General features: G+C 36.2%; 1 protein-coding gene across 2 annotated transcripts in view; it reads right to left on the bottom strand.

The window, feature by feature from the left end:
- Positions 1–22,880, bottom strand: part of LOC126764431 (poly [ADP-ribose] polymerase) — an 82,863-nt gene extending 59,983 nt beyond the window's left edge. Inside the window, exons 1-2 of one of the 2 annotated variants that reach the window (XM_050482115.1) lie at positions 22,598–22,880; positions 19,669–19,810 (exon numbers count right to left, since the gene is read on the bottom strand). In XM_050482115.1, coding sequence (XP_050338072.1) covers positions 19,669–19,810; positions 22,598–22,711 — 256 coding nt within the window. In that variant the 5' untranslated portion in view covers positions 22,712–22,880. The remainder of the gene's footprint in view (positions 1–19,668; positions 19,811–22,597) is intronic. The other variant, XM_050482114.1, reaches the window with a different exon arrangement.
- Positions 22,881–24,027: the final 1,147 nt, after the last annotated feature.

Genomic DNA, 24,027 nt, shown 5'->3' with positions numbered 1-24,027 from the left:
AGCGACGAATGCCGGCTAGAAACAGTGACAGAAACCATTCAATTTGTGCGACGTAGACCGTGTGAACGTTATGTGGAGAACTGCATTCAAAAAACGGTAAAATATCCCTCCAATGTAATGATTTAGAGCTGCATATTGGTGGAAGGTCCTCGACCAATTTATTTTTTTGAGGGAACAATGACTAGTGAGCAGTACACCAATGTACTTCAAGATGGTTTTGTACCATATTTCGCAACACTGAACCCTTCAGCAGCCAGTACACTTATACGCACGCTGATGTGCCTTGCAACACACCCCATGAACAACTGATGTCCTTCACAACTTGGATATCAATATATTTCCTTAGGCGGGCAATTCACTCGACCTAAACCCCACCGAAAACTGTTGAACGTTCCTTAAATCGAAAGTATATTCCCGAAGAAATCCCACAATAGCCCCACTCAAAGATACCATAAAGGATGTGTGCCTAAATGATCCAGATTTAAAAATAATGATAATATTTGTTTGAATAGTATGCCTCAAATAGTGAAGGCTGTTAATAAAAACAAAGGTTGGTCAACCAAATACTAAAAAAATTTAAGTTTTTCTCAATTTTATGAAAAGATGATATTTCAAATAAATATTATACAAAAAATTGCATTCACATATCGTAATAATTGTTGGTTTATTTGACTCTGAACGTAAAACTATATGAATAATTGTCCCTGTTTGTAATGGGTTGGCGGGGTACTATAACTCCGGTGCGAAAAGGCTATTAAGTATAAGGGGGCTAAGGGAAATATCAACCCGATTTAACCCATTATTAGCTTTGTATCTTAACTGCTAGTAGCTGCTAACTATGAGGAGAAAAATAACGGAAAACAATCATTTCATATTAGAACTTGCAAATTAATCAATAATTTTTTGTTTTCACATTTCAAAAAAATTAAAATAAACAGAGAAAATTCGTCAATTGTCGTTTGTTTACAAATGTGTTTTAACAGCTGTTCTTCATATGGCAGCAGCTATTTTCTGCTAGTAGAAATTTCATTAGCAAAAACTAGCAGCTCTTTCAGGTTTTTTGTGCTTTCTTCTGCCGGTTTTTGGGTTAAAACAGCTTTCCCAGCAGAAACTTCGCTAGCTAGTTATAGTTTGCAGTTATGAAACAAACTTATTGACACTAAGGTATTCTATTATCCAAAAAAAAAACCTAATTTCAATAATATAATTTAGAGATATTTTCGTATATTTGTTTTCTGAAAAGTGGAAGAAATCAAAAGGAATTTAAAATTGGTTTTATGGGAAGTAGGCGTGGTAGAGGTCCATTTTCACATTGTAACATTGGACTGTCAAAATTAAGGTCGGGGTTATCATCCGATGTCACTTTCGTTGGTCACACTGTTGTCACAGTTGTCGAAAATATTTATAATCGCTTAAGTGGTTTGGGAAATATATAAATCTTATTAGGTGGCGGGGCCATGCAAACTTCATCAAAATTTTTAACAGCACAGATGACCTTTCCTAATGTCGTTCGCTTTACAAAATATGTTTTGTATTGCGGGGATTAGTTATCCCTTTCCGACCGTGTACGCACAATTGTGCGTGTGCGTTTAAATTTTATTATCTCCTTCAATATCTGACCTATTATAATGAGACCTGAATAGTACAATTGTGTGAGCTGTTTGCTTAATAAAAAACATAACGGACCGTTTTCGGAGTCCGTTAGTTTTGGTGAATTTTGCTATTTTAATATTGCATTTCAATCATTTGCAAAAATGAGTCGGAGGAGTAAGTATGATAAATTATTTGACTTGTTTAAAAAGTAAAAATCATTATCAAAAATGTGTAATCTCAATCAAAACAGAACAAGTTTTAATTAAAAAGTGGCATTCAGTATTTATTTTGTAACTACAAGTGTTTTTTAGACGGTTTTGTTTCAAGTGATACAATTGTGCGTGTCAGGACTTATTTAACGAAATATGAATATGATCTTTTTTTCATTTAGAGCAATTCACTGAAAACGAAATACTTAGTGCACTATTGGAGTCGGATTTAGAGGATTTTAGTAGCGATGACGAGCTTGTGGATGCGACTTGGGAGCTACCTTCTGTGGGAGATGAAACTTTAGACGATCAAAGTGACGAAGATGATCACGAAATTAACGCTACGGAGACACCACAAAATGTCACTGAAAACGCTAATCGCCGTGATATTTGGAGGAAAAGACCTTTTGATATACAATTGGAAGAGAGTGTTGCTCAATCTGCGGAAATTAACGTAACTTTAGAGTGTCCTAAACATTATTTCTCTGCTTATTTCAATGACGAATTTTTAAAAAGATCGTTTCCTTCTTTTGCGCATGTGTCTCCATGTGGTGGACGCCAATGAAGTAACAGAAGAAGAGAAACAATCCAATGTCTTTTGGAAAATAAAACCTTTGATTGATATTATTAGATCAGCTTGTCGAAGCCTTCCCAGATACCAATACCGCTTTTTCAGACGCTTTTAAGTCGTGGTATTTATGCCACTGGGACAATAAAGAGAAACAGAATAAAAAATATCCACCTTACCAAGGAAAAACAAATGAAAAGGGGCGATATGGAAGAATTTTGTCATAGCGAAGACAATATTGTCGTGGTGAAGTGGAAAGATTCTAAAGCGGTAATACTGGCATTATCAGCTTATGGTTGTGTACCGGTTTCCAATGTTAAACGCTGGGGAAAAAAAAGAAAAAAGGTATGTTGAAGTTCCAGCCCCAAGGATAGTAAGAGAATACAACAAATCGATGGGAGGCGTGGATATTTGTGATCAGTTAATGGAGGCATATCGCGCTAAAAGTTTTCATACATTTAATTGATCTTGTTTGCTGTAACGCTTGGCTACAATATAGAGATCATAGCAAAATAAACTCGCAATCTCGGGAAGATTCTCATGACCTGCTAAGTTTAAAATTAGCTTTAGCTGAACAACTGATCGCTATTGAGAAAAGGACACATGCTGAGTATGAATCCGACACAGAGGAAGAAGAAACTCAAGGTTTTGCAAAAAGATATCGTCCATCTTCACAGCCATGCAACAATAAGAGGCTTGATCGGTTCAACCACTGGCCAATTGAGCATGATTTGTCATCCGCAAGATGTTGTAGGCTTGTTGGTTGTAGATCTCGGACACGCACATTTTGTTCCAAATGACAAATTTATTTATGTTTAAATAAAAGACAAAATTGTTTTATGAAATATCATTCAGAAAAACAATAAATATAATAAAAATAAAAATAAAATTGAATTAAAGAACATTTCGAGTTATGTATGAACATTTTTTTTATTTGAAATCAGACCGAAACGCAACAATTGTGCGTATCCTAGAAATAAAGGATAAACTGAAAATTTCAAAAACAAACGTATTGGTTATTATCTACAATGGCCAAAGTAATAGGACCGAAAAGAGAAACAAATTTTATTAAGTAGATTTGCTATAGGCCGGAAAGGGTTATGGCAAGTTATAGGTTATTGATTTTTTGAGTTTTGTGAGAGTGGCAATGGTCCGATTACGCCCATCTGCAAAGCCAACCTTCTTACGGTACCAAGAAACATGTGTACCAAGTTTTGTCAAGAAATTTAGACTTTTACTCAAATTACAGATTGCATAGGCGGACGAACACACAGTCGTGCAGATTTCCACTCGTCTCGTCATCTTGATCAATTATACATACATACATATGTATATACATAACCTTATATCTATCTCGCTTAGTTTTATGTGATACGTACAACCGTTACGTAAGCAAAACCATAATACTCTGTAGCAACTGGTTACAAGAGTATAAAAACTCAGATTTCGGAGCAGAGTCGAACTAAGAAAACCATTTATCAATGCACATTTTTGCAAAAAAAACATACGAAATTTGTTCCTTTTTTATACTTAATCGATTAGCATGGGTGATACAAACAAGCATTAGGTGAAGAAAGCTGTTTGACTTGTAGAATCAAACTATTTGATTTGTATGATCAAACGTTAAAACTTAAATAAGATTCTTTAGATCCTTACCACTGCACAGTGGTCGGGCTTGTATGGAGCCGCGGCCATAAATATTTCCCGTTGAGATATCGTTATAAACTTTTCTCTAAAAATCTAAAAAATTATTTTGAACATATAGTAAAAAAATTGGCTGCATCGGACGACTATATCTTATAGCTCCCATAGCACCGTAGCAAGGCGTATAAGGCGATGGTGCCCAAAAATACTTCCAGTAGAGTTGCAGTGCTAAAATTTCATTACTGGCATGTATTTAAATGAATTTTATTTTTTTTTTATGTAAAAAAGGTTAACAAATAGCTTCTAATAAATCAAATGTAGATGACAAAAATTTAGATTTGTCCCTCTTTGGTAGTTTTCTCTGACCTGTTATAAAAAGGTCTGAACGCAAAAGAAGTGTATTGATTAAATCCGTATTTGTCAATATGCGAGACATCTTCCGAGTATGTTGCAACCGGCACTTCTTTATTTCTTTGTTGTTGGACTCCGCAGCTTCCTCTGAGAGCTCTCCAATCGACAACAAAGCGTGCTTTATCACCTTCGCACCGTGAGTTAAAATTTTATGCACTGTTGCTGGAAGATAGTACCATGGACATAGTTTTATCAACTGCTTAGCAGTATCCAATGCATAGCTTTCAAATTTTTTAGCATTAATAGAATAAAAAACTTTGTTCAGGAACACAAGCAGGCTCAATTATAATTGTTTCGACAGTGTTCAACCAAGGGGATTGATATCGAACAATTGAAATCTTACAACGATTGTATTTAGTCCAATAAGCAAAAATTATTTTGCAAATGTAACCAATACAAACGTTAAGTTTTCTCATCTCTACTGCGTAGCCTTTTTTTTAATGCTTTGTTCTACCAAACCAATGACACTTCGAGTTCTTTTCGCATTTGTGCCCTCTACTGTGCACCAAAGATCAAGAATGTGCATGCGCGAAAATACGCAGTTACAAGAAGCGCCTATAAAAAAAGATAGCATAAAAATTAGAAAAAAAAATGTAGCATTGCATACAATCACAAAGGACGAATACAAAAGAAACATCGCAAAAACAAAGGAAGAGCAGCAGATAGCGTCACAAGTTTGAGCAACAGTAAGACGACAGCTTAAGTTTATTCACGAATATACACATATGGGCAAATATCGGCAGCTACACCTAACATTTGTATTACCTTAAAACATTGACAAATACACTGATAACACTCATAAAGGGGGGATCGTGGGGTAACATAACTAAATGTCTATTTAAACATGAAAATTACGTTAAAAAAATACACAAAAAAAGTATAATCAATCAAAAATCCACAACAAATAATAAATCAATAAAATTAATTTCACAAGATGAATTTATTAAAGTAAATACCTGCAACAATAAAATTCATTTTAAATAATCAAATTCGGACCTCTCTAGCAAACGTTTGACCACTTTGAAATTCAATTTTGTTTTCACGAAAAGCTAACTTAGCGCAGTTTCGCTGCAAAATTGAACAGTTGATCACGCTTTGCATTCTATTTTTAGAATGTCCCGTTAGATTTGCAGTAAAAACCGGTGTACCATGAAGAAGCTTGGACATTTTAGAGACGATTTGGTAACTTTTCGCAAATTTTTGTTGTTATGAATTTTTTGAATTTTGTCCTAAGGGCGCAACCACTGTGCACTGGTGGAGGGAAAACAAAGACCTAATTCAAGCTGAGAAATATTAGGTTGTCTCGCGGTTTTTTCACTAGTTGGCGCTGAAAGCGCGTAGTTCTAGTTTTATTCGTCGCATCGGGTCATGCTTTACCTTTGTGGAAAGCTATACCTTTTCACGCGCTAACACGTATTTGATTGATTGTCGTTTCTTTTAAGTCGTTCATGAGTTATAGCGTCGAAAACATGGAGCAAAATAAAGAGAAAATACGGCATATTTTACAGTACTACTACGATAAAGGCAAAAATGCATCTCAAGCCGCCAATAAAATTTGTGCAGTTTATGGATCCGATACAGTTTCCATTTCCACCGCACAACGATGGTTTCAACGTTTTCGTTCTGGTGTACAGGTGGTCGAAGATGCGCCACGCTCCGGAAGGCCTGTCGTCGAAAATTGCGATAAAATCGCTGAATTGGTCGAAAGAGACCGGCATAGTAGCAGCCGTAGCATCGGTCAAGAGCTGGACATGAGTCATCAAAAATTCATTTCAATTTCAATAAAAAAAAAAAAAATCAATAAAAATACCGCAAGACTTTTTTGACAACCCATTATTTCATTCTAATTTCATTTTTAAATTTGTAAACCTTATATACTATTTTAGAAGTCTTACTTATCTAATTAAATATATGTGTATGTACGGCACACCACATGGGGTTATTTTCAACGATACAATGCAGTACATGTGTGTGTTATCATGTAATTTATGTTGCATGGTTTGGGTTGTTTTCAAGTGCCCATGTGCATTTTTAATCAATTGCCCAAACCTAAGTAAATATGTTTATTATATATCTTGAGTCCATGCGTATTGCATATAAATGCATGTTTATTTATGTACGTTTTGTACTTCCTCTGTCTTATCTAATATACATATGTGGACTGTATAATTTATTACAATAGTAAGATTTTTATTATCTTATTTAACATTTGTGAAATATATAAAAAATAGAATGTTGTCCGTCCTGTGGTAGCAACGAACATGTTCAATTTTGAACAAAGCTATTATACTCTGCAGCAACATGTTGCAAGAATATAAATATTAAACCCGAACCTACATATCGTCACCTAAAATGCAAAACAACGTATGACCAAAAATTCGAAATTGATTACGATCCACTATTTCAAATTAAATACAAGTAAGTACATATGTCCAACATTTTAAGGTTCTGCTATCAGATATAACCCACCAATATTCAAATTTTGTTTCACTCATGTTTTGTTTTATATCATGTTTCACTCTTTCCCCTGTAAATTTCCGAAAATGTTGTTACGTTATTTTGCATTTTATGTGACGATATATTGCTCTCACTCGTGTCTTTTTCTGAGTCATGACCATGCTGACTATAAATCTATCAAAGCTGTAAATTTTCTTTGTGATAGAAAGCCTATCATAGTTGAAATTTGTCTATACTGTAAATCAACCACAAATTAAAATTTTTCTCACAGTATGTAATATAATTTTTATTTATTTAATAAATTTCATTAAAAAAAGTAATAATAACGTACATAAATGTTAGAGAAGGAATGTAAAAAATATGTATATATCGGGTGATTTTTTTGAGGTTAGGATTTTCATGCATTAGTATTTGACAGATCACGTGGGATTTCAGACATGGTGTCAAAGAGAAAGATGCTCAGTATGCTTTGACATTTCATCATGAATAGACTTACTAACGAGCAACGCTTGCAAATCATTGAATTTTATTACCAAAATCAGTGTTCGGTTCGAAATGTGTTTCGCGCTTTACGTCCGATTTATGGTCTACATAATCGACCAAGTGAGCAAACAATTAATGCGATTGTGACCAAGTTTCGCACTCAGTTTACTTTATTGGACATTAAACCAACCACACGAATGCGTACAGTGCGTACAGAAGAGAATATTGCGTCTGTTTCTGAGAGTGTGGCTGAAGACCGTGAAATGTCGATTCGTCGCCGTTCGCAGCAATTGGGTTTGTGTTATTCGACCACATGGAAGATTTTACGCAAAGATCTTGGTGTAAAACCGTATAAAATACAGCTCGTGCAAGAACTGAAGCCGAACGATCTGCCACAACGTCGAATTTTCAGTGAATGGGCCCTAGAAAAGTTGGCAGAAAATCCGCTTTTGAGGGAAAACTTCGGAGAACAATTCATCTCAAGAAATGGACCCGTAAGTTGGCCACCAAGATCATGCGACTTAACGCCTTTAGACTATTTTTTGTGGGGCTACGTCAAGTCTAAAGTCTACAGAAATAAGCCAGCAACTATTCCAGCTTTGGAAGACAACATTTCCGAAGAAATTCGGGCTATTCCGGCCGAAATGCTCGAAAAAGTTGCCCAAAATTGGACTTTCCGAATGGACCACCTAAGACGCAGCCGCGGTCAACATTTAAATGAAATTATCTTCAAAAAGTAAATGTCATGAACCAATCTAACGTTTCAAATAAAGAACCGATGAGATTTTGCAAATTTTATGCGTTTTTTTTTTAAAAAAAGTTATCAAGCTCTTAAAAAATCACCCGATACAATAGAAACTGAACAAACGTGAATAGTTAACTTAATACGCATTTCTATTCGAAAAAGATTTTTGTTTAAATTTTCACAAGCTCCTCGGTGCGAATTTTTCATCTACATAATTCTCCCCCAACAAAAAATAATAGACAGGTAGTAATAACTTAATGACAGTTCCGTATTATAAGGTGGGTACAAAAGAAATTTTCCAACCAAGCTCTTTGCACCTCTGGCGAGTGTCAATTTTTATCCTACTTGCCGAAGCTGGCCGCCATGGGCTAATAATTCCTTAACACCGTATAATAGTTGACATTATAGGCCACTATGAGGATGGTTGTAAGGGAGCAGCTCCTAGTACATGATTATATGCAAATCACGCAAATCATATAGCAAAGCTTTTCTGACCGTCAAGTCTTGCTTGGTCACTGTTTGTATCGGCACGTGGCATACTCTTTATCCCCAGTGAGCATCCGCTCCAGAAATAGATCGACATTATTAAGATTAAGCGATTCGCAATGGGTAATGAAACATTGCTGACAGGACGGTCAGACTAGACAATTTAATAATTAATTAAGCATACTCACTCGCTATATAACAGTTACTTTAAAAACATAAAAAGGACTTCAAATAAAAAAAGGAAAAACAATCCTTAATATAAACGGCTGGGATTTAAAAAGGGTATGTTGGGATAGGAGATGTTCTTCAGATTAAGCAATCCTAATAAAGTGGCAGAAATATCAGGGATAAACCTTTTAGCCTATTTCAAATACCAAAAAATTAAATTGTCAGCATATGTTTAAGTCCCTACTAAAATAAAATATTGGGTGTTGTGGAATCTGATAGTTGTCGGAATAAGAATTGAAACTGATCAAAAAAAGTAGTAGGTGTCATGAATTCAGATATTATTGGTTTAATATTCGAAACAGAATTTTTATTGGTTTTGGGTGTCACGGAAACCAATTTTATCGGTTTTGCTGTCAGAAACAAAGCAAGAAGATAGTCGCTCACAGATTTGAAATGTAAGTAAAGAAATCATGTTATTTTATTATTTCGAATTAATTTATTTTTATTTCTATAAGGAAAAACATAAGTATAAAACACGAAATGTCATAACTATTGAGTTTTTGGAAAAAATCCGCATATTTAAAGATATTAGATTTACAAAACATAATAAACGTAATTTAACACCCAAATGCATCTTTTTTCTTTCGATAAATGTTATCTCTTAAAATCTTCCCTTAATTCGGAACGTATTAAAAACTTTATTAGGATTGCTTACAAATGTATACACTTGCAAGTTTTGTCACATTAGTAAACAGCTGGTTCGAATATTGGTTTTGTGTATGTTAAAAAAGACGAAAATCCAATCAGGTTTGCAAACCAATTCTGACAGCTAAGCAATTCTGTCTTACATTAAAAAAAATACAAAAAATATGTACATATTTTTAATATACAGGGTGGCGCAAAAGTTAGAAGATGCTATAAATTTTACAATTGACAATAAACACATTCGAAATACACGTAAATAAACAATAGTACTCTACACTGCGTGCCACAACCGATATGCTGAAGGATGCATTTCCCGGGCGATTGGCGATTTTCACTGGCCAGCAAGATCGCCTGATTTGACCGCTCCAGACTTTTTTTTGTGGGGCTTTTTGAAGTCGCTGGTTTATTTCAACAAGCCTCAGACTCCTGCAGCTCTTAAAGACAATATCCGTCAAAAATGTAAGGACCTATCGCCGGGAGTTCTGGCCAAAGGGACGGAAAATGCCATAAAAAAAGGGCTAAAATGACAATCAACTGTGGCGGCGGCAATTTACATGATATCCTATTCTCGACTTGATGCAAAAAAATTTAAAAGACCAAATAAAAATAATCAACAAGCAGAATCAAAGTTTTTCATTTTTTAAAAAAGTTTTTAATTTTCCAAAAAATATCGGAAGGTTATTTTTGCACCACCTGTTATAACCCTGGTCCATCCAACATTATAATAAGCAGCAAAAATTAACAATTTAAACAGCAAATTTCTTTGATTTATAATGAATTATATGTATATTATTAATTTTTTGTCCAATAACATTTATATTAAATACAGAAAAAATAAGGTTATGTCAATATTAAATGTTGTTCAATTCTTTTGATTCACGCAATATCATCACTAATTGCCACTGAGTTATGGTTTTTGAGATTTTTGCATTTAAAGTTAAAACAAATCTGCGGCAACTATATGAGACAAAAATAGTAAGAGTTTGTTCATAATTATAAGATTCTTTGTTAATTGATTCTTGAAATTTTTTTTCGTTCACTTCCAAGTAATCGCCCTTGGTCCAAACACACTTGTGAAAACGTTTTTCCAATCCTCGAAACAGTTTTTAAAGTCAGTTTGCGGAATAACATCCAATGAGCAAACCTCATTCCGTCTTCGTAACCGGAACGGACCCGGATTTTTATCCGGCCAAGGACTGTCAATTCGGCAGAATTTGCTGGTACAACAACAACAACAGCAAACCTCGTTTAATGGCTTCAATGGAACGAGTAGGATTCGTTTGGCGCCGAAAATTGAGGGTATGGGCGGTCTTCAGGATTAAAAAATGTACGCACATATACCCGCCTCAGACTTATAGTTTTTGAAATATTTTTATTTAAAGTTAAGACATTTGTTCCTCAATCGTAATTTTGCCGCTTTAATTCAAAACAGTTTCCCCGAAGCAGTCGTTTGAGTTTGATGAATAGCCCGAAGTCACATGGAGCTAAATTGATTGAAAATTTGAAGAAGAACGATGCAGTATAAGACAGTGATTTATCACGGTTCAAAAACCAAGAGTTTTCGGCCGATAATTCAGGCCTCTTTTTACGAATAGTTAAGTGCAAACGACGCACAACGTGCAAATAGTATTTCTTTTTGACAGTTTGGGCGGTCGGAAAGAATTCAGAGTGCACCGCATCACGATCATCTAAGAAAACTTTCAAATAAAGCTTAACAAGTAAGGAAGGGCTAAGTTCGCGTTCAACCAAACATGTTATACTCTTGTATTTTGTAGGAATCAAAGCCAGGGAAATAATTTAAGATGTAAAACCAATCATATAGAGTTAAGGATGTTCGAAAATCCTTATATTAGTTATATATGGGCTAAGCCAAGTTTTCGCTTAATCTTTATCTATTTTAGGCACAAATACACTGTTGTGAATAAAACACTCTCTCTTTTTTCATATTGCCTGATATATGCGGTCATCCCAAAGTTCTAAAATTTTTATATTATACGGGAGCTAAGGAATTATTGGTCCGATTCAACCCATTTTTGACATACAGACCATTGTCTTAGAAGTACTATCCTGAATTTCAATTATATGTATATCTCAGACATTGGCCGAAATTTTCCAACAAAAGTCAATAAATTGGTACCTAGGGGCTTGAAATTTTTTTATTGGATGTAAACAATTTTTGTTTATAAGGTGGCACACACTAAAGACATTATTCGTGCAAAATCTTATCCCGTTATATTAATTGTATATTGATTTGTGTACTGGAAACTGAACGAATCAAGTGGAATTTAAAATAATGTTATATGATTCCATTTTTTACACTGTGACATACTACTGTGATCAAATTGAAGGTGAATTTTTAATTTATACAATTGGTAGGGTATTGCAGCGGAAGGGGATTACTTTGAAGGAGATGAAATGGACAAAGTTCACCTTTCAATTTGATCACAGTAGTAAGAATGTAAGAAGAATGCCACGTACTAAATTTGCAGCTTGAATCTCGTACTTTAGATCTTGAATTGTTTCTGGATGGTTGGCGTAGCATTTATCTTTAACAGCTCCCCACAGAAAATAGTCCAACGGAGTTAAATCGCAACTTCTGGGAGGCCAATTAACATAACCTCTTTGGCTGATTATGCAATTTTCGAAGATAGGGCGTAAAAGATTGAGTGTAGCGTTTGCTGTATGGCACGTAGCGCCGTCCTGCACGGAACCAAATGTTGTCCAAGTCTTCCTCTTCAATTTGATTAAAGAAAAATTCGGTTAACATTGCGCGATATCGCTCACCATTGATGGTTACTGCGGTTCCTTCTTTATTTTCGAAGAAAAATGGGCCGATGATTCCACCAGACCAAAATCCGCACCATAGTGATTCGTACTGGGTGCATTGGCTTCTCGACAATTATATATGATTTTTCGGTAAAATTGACCATCCTCGGTTTTTTTTTTTCAAGTTTTCAATATTTCCCAGTTTTCTTCTAGTGAATAGCGACCCATTTCGTAAATTTTAGACTTTTTACTGAATATCTGTCACTTTCCGAATGGTATTTGACTGTATATAATTATAGCCGCCGCAAACTTCTAGTTTTCGATATATTTGCATTTAAAGCTGAACGTTTTGCAAATTTTATTTTGCAATTTATTGATTTATAGTAACTCTTTCTTTGATATTATGCACTGTTTATACACTTACACTTCACTACATTCTTTCTACATATTTATTTTATATTAATTATTTGGATATTTGCTTAAAATAAGCAAGTGTTCCGTGTTGACAAATAATAAGTGTTACCATAATTACACAGTTGTGTGTGGGACCGACCAGAGTTATTTTTTTGAAGCGCGGCCGCTAAGCCGCCAACCCAACAATTCCCACGACAGCCGGTTCTACGCACCGGAATTGACTCGGCTTTCATTCGCCCAAGGGCTGTTTTTTCCGCGATCTAACCCCGTTTGGATCGGTGAGTTTTAATCTGTGTTTGTCATCATTGGAGCAATGCCTTGCAGCAGGATTGCACCGTATCCTCCTGACTCGTGCTGGCATTGAGTCCAACCCGGGCCCGGAGGAATTTTTCTGCTGCGTTTGCGCAAAAAGGCTCCATCCAAACTCCACCTCGGTCAGGTGTAATACATGCAATGGATGGAGGCATTTTAAGGCCTGCTTAGGCCTTAAGACTCACAGGGAGTAGACCACGAGTTACGTGGGCCCATGTTGCCTACGCAATACTGCGACACTAGCCTCTACGGCTGTGGCCAACAGAGAACCTCCACGGTCCCCAGGAGCTCAAACAGGCAACATAGCTCCCACTCTGACTTGACCGGAAACGCGTATCGATAGCTGCGGCCCAAGAAACCAAGATAAATAGCCGCTCAGATCTTCTGAGTTGTGCCGGTTTCAACGTCTTACGTAAGGATCGCGAGCGAGATAATGGTGGTGGCCTAGCCTTCATATTGCACAACACCGTGCAGTATCGTCTAATCTATGAAGACATCGACCGCAGGGATACTACCCTAGAATGTCAGGGTATAGCTATCCGGTCAGGCGATGCCGAGCTCGAATTATTTAATATATACATCCCCCCAGTTACATGTTGCCCTACATGACATCACCCGAATATAGGCGCGCTACTTCGTGGTGAAAACCGTTTGGTACTAGGCGTCCTGCCTGTCAAATGAACGTAGGGTGATGGAGCTGGCGGAACAGATTGACGATTTGACATTCTGCACAATGAATGACGAAGGCCCCACCAAAGTTATGGGCACCTGTAACAGCTCACCCGATATTACCTGGCGACCTATGCTAACTCTCGCATCAGACCATCTACCCATAATTATCTCGATCGAGCGACCTGCCGATTTCGTTTCTGTGGACAACCGCACCTTCATTAACTTTAATAAAGCTAACTGGGTCGGCTTCACAGAATTTACTGAGAGCACCTTTAACGCTCTACCCATTCCTACGGACGTATGCGTTGGCGAACGTCGATTCCGCAAGGTGATCGCAGCAGCTACCGCTCGCTTCATCCCGGCTGGAAGAATAGTGGAAATCCGCCCCAATTTCCCAGCCGAAGTAGCTGTTTTAGCTAATGACCGCGACACACACCACAGCACTTAGCGTCATAAACGCTCACGATAGTTCGTGGCCTAAACCAGAAACCACCTTGCAAGAGAACGATCCTCGTAGCGTTGGACTTGTCAAAAGCTTTTGACACAGTCAACCACACAACGCTATTGCAGGACATTGAGAAAACCACGTGTCATTCAGGGGTAAAGAGGTGGACCATGAACTACCTGAACGGTCGTCAATCATCCGTACTATTTCGAGGTGAAACCTCTAAACTGAGAAGAATTAAACAGGGGGTTCCGCAGGGTGGTGTCTTCTCCCCGCTACTGTTTAACTTCTACATCTCGAAACTCCCGCAGTCAACAGAGGGGCTTTCCATAACCTCGTACGCAGATGATTGCACGATATTGACGTCGGGCAATGGAATCGATGGCATGTGTTCGAAATAGACTTCTGCATGAATGTACCCATATCTAGCTTAACAAAACTGTACAGTAGTGTAGTGTTCTTAAAAATACTACACTCATTCTTTACTGTACAGTATACTTCTTAGGGCAGAAGTAGGTAGCACAGCATTTTTATTGTTCTCGCTCAGAGTGAGGACAGTATATGGTTGTACTCTTCGTGAATGAATACTACATTTGTATTTTTTTAACACGAGGGACATCAAGCAAAATTATAAGGACAGTTTGGGTGTGCTATTATACAACTGTGCAGATGAGTTCAGTATTATTAACACGTGCATAAACATGGATTGTAAGGAAAACGACACTCGTGCAATGAACGCACAAGAAAATATAAGTTTTGTTGCAATAAAATTATCAGATTTTGATGGAAAAAAAGAAATATGTAGAATTCAAGATTTTAATTTAAATAATATTAGCGGACTGGTGAAACTTCTTGCTTCGTTTGAGGCTTGTTCGAAAAAGCTGGAGGGTAACAATTATCCAACATTGCATTTGACTATTCCACATATTAATAACCTAAAAAAAATATCCACTCCACAAGACAATGACATCGAAATTTTACAAAAATACAAGTTTTCATTTTTAAAATATTTAGATTCCATAGTTCATGATAATTTAAACAAATTTCACAACATTGCCCTATTTTTATTTCCACTCACAAATAAATTGACAAAATTCACAGATTTAGAAAAGGAACAAATTATCTGCAAGATATAAGCAACTCCGGCGAGCAGTGCAGCATCTGAAAGGGGTTTTTCTGTAGCAAAAAAATTAATCAGTGAAAAGCGCTCAAAACCTGCCACCACTGAAGACTTGGTAAACAAAATAGCGTTTCTCCATTCCAATATTAATGAATTAAATATAGAATCATTTGCAGCATAAAATAATTAATATAGCTCTTTGTTTTATAATAAATACATTTTCACCGAAAAAATAAAACCAACGTTTTTTTATCTTATTCTTGCATATGACATACCAGTTATTAAGATTCTCTTACTGTACAGTAAGTAAACTGCACACCATAACACTGTACAGTGCGTTAACTGCACACCAATTTTGCTGTACTCATTAACAGCTGTACAACTATGGAGTGAAAACACTGCCTGTCAATACAGTCAATATTTCCCTATTCACTCTCACTCAATTATACTGTGCAGAAAAAGAAGTGTGCCTACTTCAAGAATAAGTAATTCATATGGGTGCATTCATGCAGAAGTCTAGTTCGAAAGTAAACAGATACCTCTCCGACCTTTCTCGTTTCCTCACACTTTCCTCCACCAAATCCTCAGCGACCATTTATACGAACTGGACGAAGGAGTATAGACTTGAACTTAATATTGCAGTCGATGGCGTGAAAATTCCAACTGTAAATAACCCTAAGATTTTAGGTGTAACCTTCGATAGTCTATGCTCCTTCGACCGCGATTATTGCCAAGGTACAGAGCTGCAACAATATCCTCAAGTCGCTAGACGGCAGCACATGGGGAAAAGACAAAGAAACGTTGTTGGTAACATACAAGGCAATCGGCCGGCCGGTCCTCAACTACGCAACACCTATATGGTCGCCTGGATGCAGTGGTACGCAAATGAGGAAACTCCAGACCTGCCAAAATACTGCACTCCGGACCACGACGGGATGCCTTTTGATGTCTCCTATCGAACATCTACACAGTGAGATGCTTATGCTCCCGGTTAAGGAGCATAATGAACTCCTCTCCAAGCAATTCCTGCTGGGATGTTTTCGTAAAAATCATCCTTGGAGCCATCTGCTTGGAACGGAACCGCCTCCTAGGAACATCAAAAGGTCCTTCCTTGACTACGTCGACGACGTCGTACAGTACGCCTACCGGACTTCGGACGCAACTGACTTTCCGACTGGTACTGACCGCTATTCACAGTGGAGCCATAACATCTTCACCGACTACCTTCCCGTGAATGGCGTTCTTGGAGTCAAACCACCATCCATCGCAGACGAAGAGCTCGAGTTGCCGCGAGCAACGCGAGTGACCCTAGCGCAGCTTCGTTCTGGATATTGTAGCAAGTTAAACACGTACTTATCCAGAATTGACCCAGACGTACCCAATGAACATATGTCCTGCATGCAACGAGTCTCCGCATGACGCTGACCACCTCTTTGCATGTCCTACCAACCCCACTCATCTAACACCCTTTTCCCTTTGGTCCGACCCCGTCGAAACAGCACGTTTCCTGGGCCTCCCGTTAGATGACGTCGATGACAACACAGATGGCCCTTACCATCCTAACGGGGACTGATAACCGTTAAAACAACAACCGCCAACCCAAAGAAGAGTTTTACGCGAAAAAAAACTTGGAACACCCCGGTGTTGGACCGACCACGGTTATTTTTTTGAAGTGCGGCCGAAGGCCGCCCACACAAACACGGTTTTTACGCCAAGAAAAACTTGACACACCCCAATGGCGGGAAATAAAAAGATTTCTTGCGATTTTAGTTCTTTTATAAAAGATGTGGATAAGGTAGCACAGATTACACAGTACAACAGCTAATCTGGGGGGTGAGAAATTCCAAGTCAGGGTGATGGTACTAGGTCAGTATAGTAAAACCCTCAAAGGATTTGGCGTTCGTATGTGTCAGTTTTTTTTATGAAAATTTTTTCTTATGTTATAGTGAACGAAAATTGGGTACCAAATATAGTGTGTAAAAGCTGCCACAACCGTCTAATGGATTGGAAAAATAGATAATAGTGGTTCGCGAGTTATGTTAAACTACGTTTTTGCCAAAATGTTACAACTAAGCGAAAAAACATCAAGATAAGGAAAAAAATTAAAAGGTCATAAAAAAAACTAACACATACGAACGCCAAGCCCTTTGAGGGGTTTACTGACCTAGTACCATCACCCTGACTTGGAATTTCTCACCCCCCAGACAATAATCACAAAAATGTTCCACAGTGTTATTTGACAGACTGAAACCCTTTAGTTGTTGTTTTATTTAACTTGAAATGAACAATGAGTTAAATCTTGAAGTGAAACTATTTTTACACTATATACAATAAAATACATGTGTATAAACGAATTAGTAAGTGTTAGTGGATATAAAAGTACATAATATACATAAGTGTGAAATTAATTTTAAATCTCAACAAGTAAGGAAGGGCTAAGTTCGAGTGTCACCGAACATTTTATACTCTCGCATGATAAAGTGATAATCGAGATTTCATTATCCGTCATTTACATATTTTTCAAATACCGTATATGAGTAAAGTTTTACCGCTACCATCATTGGTTCCTAATGTATATATTATACAGAGAAGGCATCAGATGGAATTCAAAATAGCGTTATATAGGAAGAAGGCGTGGTTGTGAACCGATTTCACCCATATTTCGTACATGTCATCAGGGTGTTAAGAAAATATTATATACCGAATTTCATTGAAATCGGTGGAGTAGTTCCTGAGATATGGAAATGGTTTTTGGTCCATAAGTGGGCGGCGCCACGCCCATTTTCAATTTTTAAAAAAGCCTGGGTGCAGCTTCCTTCTGCCACTTCTTCCGTAAAATTTTGTCTTTCTGACGTTTTTTGTTAGTCGGTTAACGCACTTTTAGTGATTTTCAACATAACCTTTGTATGGGAGGTGGGCGTGGTTACTATCCGATTTCCTCCATTTTTGAACTGTATATGGAAATACCTGAAGGAAACGACTATATAGAGTTTGGTTGACATAGCTATAGTAGTTTCCGAGATATGTACAAAAAACTTAGTAGGACCACGCCTACTTTTCAAAAAAAAATACATGTGAATATGCCCCTCCCTAATGCGATCCTTTGTGCCAAATTTCACTTTAATATCTTTATTTATGGTTTAGTTATGACACTTTATAGGTTTTCGGTTTTCGCCATTTTGTGGGCGTGGCAGTGGGCCGATTTTGTCAATCTTCGAACTTAACCTTCTTATGAAGCCAAGAGATACGTGTACCAAGTTTCATCATGATATCTCAATTTTTACTCAAGTTACAGCTTGCACGGACGGACAGACGGACGGACGGACAGACAGACATCCGAATTTCAACTCTACACGTCACCCTGATCACTTTGGTATATATAATCCTATATCTGCCTCTTTTAGTTTTAGGACTTACAAACAACCGTTATGTGAACAAAACTATAATACTCTCCTTAGCAACTTTGTTGCGAGAGTATAAAAATGCGTACTTCAAATTGTGGTGATTTTTAACTTTAAATGAAAATATCTCGAAAACTATAAGTTTGAGGCGGCTATATAATATGTATTCTTAATCTGGAGCATTTCCTCTATCTAACAATACCACTTTTAACCCTAAAATGGTGGGATGGTATAAGATGGTAAGTTTCCCCAAGCTCTCTCATACTATCTTGGTGGTAAAATTTAGGGTTTCTGTTTCTTGATTTATTGCGTTTTTAATAGTTTTTAACAGTACCGTTATATAGGGGGTGAGTAGGAGTTCTTATAAGATATATACAATTACAGCTTTACATCTTAAATAAATGCTTAGTTATGGCACTTTATATGTTTTCGGTTAATGGCGATTTGTGGACGTAGCAGTGGTCCTATTACGCCACATATGAATTTACTCTGTACTAAGGAACCGACATACCAAGTTTTATCGAAATATCTTAATTTTTACTCAAGTTAACAAGTCAAGTTACAGCTTGCACGGACGGGCGGATAGACAGACAGTCAACCCGATTCCAACTTTTCTTGTCATTCTGATCATATACATATATGTATATAATCCTATATCTATCTCGCTTAGTTTTAGGTGATACGTACAACCGATAGGTGAACAAAACTATAATACTCTATAGCAACTGGTTGCAAAAGTAGAAAAATAAATGAAGTGTGAAAGTAAAATTTTTTATCTTTTTAATAATACTAGTATCATTTTCGTATTCCAATGTCTTAAAATCGGAAAAATGCGCTGCATAAAAAAAGCTGCGAGCCACTGTACATATACATAAATAATTGCTTGCTCCTCTGGTTGACGTTTTACATTTAAGGTATATCCTGGCTTTGATTGTTGCATATTGCAAGATTATTTGCAGTTTTAAATTTCATCACGAAATGTTAAGAATATTTGATAAAAACATGAATACAAATACATATTATAGTAAAAAATAATAATTTTAGTGTTTTTAAGGCGAACAGGTCTTACCAATTTTTAACTTTATCCTTTCTTGGTCCTCAAATCTGATGTTTTCAAAGTTCTCAATATCTCCCACAGATTGCGGTCGTTGCTTTTTAAAAAAACAATCTTCATGAAACCACATCGGCTGTTTTCCATCATGAAACGCAGACTACGAAAATAATTTGGTAAATTTTAAGGTCGGCTTTAGAATACCGTCCCAGGATTTCGGGAATAAAATGGGTATGGTCGGATAGGAGAAGTTCTCCAGATCAAGAATACATATAGTTATAGCCGCTTTTTTTGTTGGGAGACTTCTGTTGCGCTGCAAAAAAAAGGCACTATTAAGATTTTTTCCGATCAGCTGTTCGAGTTCTGAAGGTTTTGGCGTTTAGCAATTGGAAATGAGCGATGGCCACATTGAAATCTTACCGAAAAAAATATGTAAACGGCAAGATTTGTTGCATTGTTCAAGACCACTTATAAAAAATGTAAAACAATGAAAATCAAATGAAGTTGTGAAATAGTTTTTAAAGTATATTTATTTTCTTAAAAAATGCACAATAAATGTAAAATTTAAATATATTTCAATGTGTAGATTAAAATGAAAATATATTAATTGCAACATGTGTGCAATTTAAGTTAAACATAGTAAAATAGCGATTATTACTTTCACAAATTTTGGACTTTATATACAAATATGTATATCGAAAACTATAAGTCTGAGGTGAGTAAATGTATAAACATTTTTTAATCCTGAGATGTTCCTCTATCCATCCGTACCATCAAATTGCGGCGCCAAAATAATAGTTATATTGCCCAAAAAAATGACCCTGTTCGGGCCAACATCCGGGTGTTACAAATTTTTTTCGCGTAAAACTCCTTTTTGCCTTAAAACTATATATATTCTTGATTTTAAGAACCTCCTCTACATGACCACAGCATCCTCCGATTTCAGGGTTAAAATGGGTATGTACGGATAAAGGAGGTGCTCCAGATTAAGAAAAGATATATAGTATATTTGCATTTAAAGTTAAAAAATTCAACTATTTCAAATGGGTGTTTCTCCCATTTATAATGAATTTTATAGTAATATTTTTAACTTTTATATCCACTAACACTTCACTAATCCGTTTCTAACCATTTATTTTATATTAAATAATGCAAAAATAACTTTTATTCAATAATCAGTGCTACCTTACGTTCATATTTTACAGATGAACCAAAAGAAATAAAGAAAACAAATAATACCCCTATGACAGGAAATATATAACACATTAGTTTTCCGCATATAATTCCTTTCGGCATTGGCGGCCTTCGGCCGCGCTTCAAAAAAATAACCCTCGGTCGGATTAACACCTGGGCGTGCTCAGTTATTTTGCGTTGAACTCCTTTTTGCGTTGCCGTTCCCACGACAGCCGGTTCTACGCACCGGAATTGACTCGGATTTCCTCCGACCAAGGGCTGTTCTTTCGGCGATCTAACCCCGTTTGGATCGGTAAATGCGTTGGCGGTCCAACATCGGGATTTATCAAGATAATGAGAATTCTGAAAGGTTTTACATTACTCATCACACGATAATGAAAAATTCAAAAAGATAACCCTCTGTCGGACCAACATCTGGGTGTGCTCAGTTTTTTTTTTTGCTTTGAACTCCTTTTTGCGTTGGCGGCCTTCGGCCCCGCTTAAAAAAAATACCCCTGGCCGATCCAACACCTGGGCTTGCTCAGTTCTTTTGCGTTGAACTCCTTTTTGCGTTGCCGGCCTTCGGCCCCGCTTAAAAAAAAGTAACCCTGGCCGATCCAACACCAGGATTTATCAAGGTAATGAGAATTCTGAAAGATTTTATATTACTCGTCACACGATAATGAATTTAGTTATGACGTAATAATATTTCTTTTTTCTTATTTTTATTCCATTACAAGATATGGTATATATGCATATATTTAAAGTTATTTTTGCACTATTTATTATAAAATAAATGATTAGAAACGAATTAGTGAAGTGTTAATGGATATAAAGGCTGGGATTTAGATTAGCATCCCCGGATTTCGGGGATAAAATGGGTGTCACTGGAAAGGTGGCGTTCTCCAGATCACGAAAATATATACATTTAGTTGCCGCTGACTTATAGTTTTAAAGATATTTGCATTTAAAGTTGAAAAATTGACAACTTTTACATTGATAATTTGTGTATTGTGAGTAACTTTTTCACTTATATTGTGCACTTTTCACTTACTAACACTTCACTATAACGTTTCGGTATATTTATTTTTTTAATATTTGTTGTAAATAAAGCTTTATTTTAATTATTTTATTTTAGTTACAATTCTCTGCATTTGCACAATAAGAAAAGGGTTGCCATGGTTATTTTTTTTTCGCGCCGCGCTTTATAAAATAATTAAAATAAAGCTTTATTTACAACAAATATTAAAAAAATGAATATACCGAAACGTTATAGTGAAGTGTTAGTAAGTGAAAAGTGCACAATATAAGTGAAAAAGTTATTCACAATACACAAATTATCAATGTAAAAGTTGTCAATTTTTCAACTTTAAATGCAAATATCTTTAAAACTATAAGTCAGCGGCAACTAAATGTATATATTTTCGTGATCTGGAGAACGCCACCTTTCCAGTGACACCCATTTTATCCCGGAAATCCGGGGATGCTAATCTAAATGTTACCCGATATAAAACTTAAAAAGATAAGTGTAAAATTTATTATAAATCGGTGAAACACGCATTTTAAATAGTTGATTTTTTTAACTTTAAATGCAAATATCTCAAAAACCATATATTCTTGATCTGGAGGACCTCCTCTATGCGTACATACCCATTTTAACCCCGAAATCGGGGGATGCTATTCTAAATCGCAGCCCATTTTATGCCCGAAATTCTTGGATGGTACACTGGTTTTCTCAAATTTTATCTTTTACTAGTTAATAAATTTCACTAACCTGAACCATTGCCGCCAATCGAAGACTTCCTTGAGCGATAGAACACTTACACATTTTACAAGAGGCTCTACCGCTCTTGGCGTATTCACTTTTGTAAGGTAGAGCCAAATCCATATTCAAAGTGAACTGATACGTATACCAAGTGTATATAGTTCAAAATTTCTTTATTTCGCAATAAAAGAATTAACCCAGCGAGACAAAATTTCCGGGCTTAGTTCATTCAAAAACAGCCGCAAAACATTCTATATGCACTGCTACAGTTTCAATATATATTAGCGGGAGACCAGGATCACAATATTTATTGAACGTGTAGCTTACAATATTAAAGAATAGCTATCCAAATCGGAAACTATTTATATACTTATTTTCACACCCGGATGGCACGATCAAGATCCTTAACATTTTGCATGTAAATTCCCGATGTAACCCGGAACAAAAAAATTAAAACCGGTGCTATTCCCAAGAATGATAGAAACAAGATTACGCAATGACGAGTTCAAATTTTGTTCGTTCTGCGCATCTACGTCAAGGTTGACCAACGTACAATCAGCTGATTTTCAGTTGCTTGTTTTTCTTTGCAATAAGAATCAATTTTGTATTGCAGGCATACAAAAACATGAATATCATCAAAAGTTAACTTAAATATAAGTGAATATTAATAAAAGATATCAATATAAGTGAATATTTTATAGTGAACATTTACCTACATATTCATTTCGGGAAGAATTTAGTATACCGTCCCAGGATTTCAAGGATAAATAGGATATGGTCGGATAGAGGAGATTATCCTGATCAAGGATATATATGGTTATAGCCGCAGGAAGCTTATAGTTTAAGAGATATTCGCGTTTAAAATTTCAAATTTGCAATATTTTAATAACATTTTTTCTGTATTTAAAATTAATTTTGCACTTATATTTTTCAATTTTATATACCATAACACATCACTAATTCGTTTGTACACATTTATTTTGTATCATATATTGCAAAAATAGCTTTTGTTATACATTTAAATTATTGTTGGATTACGACTATTTAATAATAACAAATTCATTTCAAACTGTCAAATCATAAGTGTTACCTTATCGACATCATTTTTAAAAATAAATTTGTAAAATAATAAGTGTTACCTTATAGACATCATTTGTAATAAAGTGAACAGATTATACCCCAACTACGAGAATCAACAACCTATAAAAAAAAATGAACTTAGTCGGCCCAACACCGGGGTGTATTACATTTTTTTCGCGTAGAACTCCTTTTTGCGTGGGCGGCCTTCGGCCGCGTTTCAAAAAAAATAACCCTGGTCGAACAAACACCGGGATGTTTCAGATTTTTTTTCGCGTAGAACTCCTTTTTGCGTGGGCGGCCTTTGGCCGCGCTTCAAAAAAAAAATAACCCTGGTCGGTCCAACACCGGGGTGTACCAAA

This window comes from Bactrocera neohumeralis, unplaced genomic scaffold (genome assembly GCF_024586455.1).
Source record: "Bactrocera neohumeralis isolate Rockhampton unplaced genomic scaffold, APGP_CSIRO_Bneo_wtdbg2-racon-allhic-juicebox.fasta_v2 cluster09, whole genome shotgun sequence".
Lineage (NCBI taxonomy): Eukaryota > Metazoa > Arthropoda > Insecta > Diptera > Tephritidae > Bactrocera > Bactrocera neohumeralis.
The sequence above is the reverse complement of the archived record's forward strand: the minus strand, read 5'-3'. Positions and strand labels throughout refer to the sequence as shown.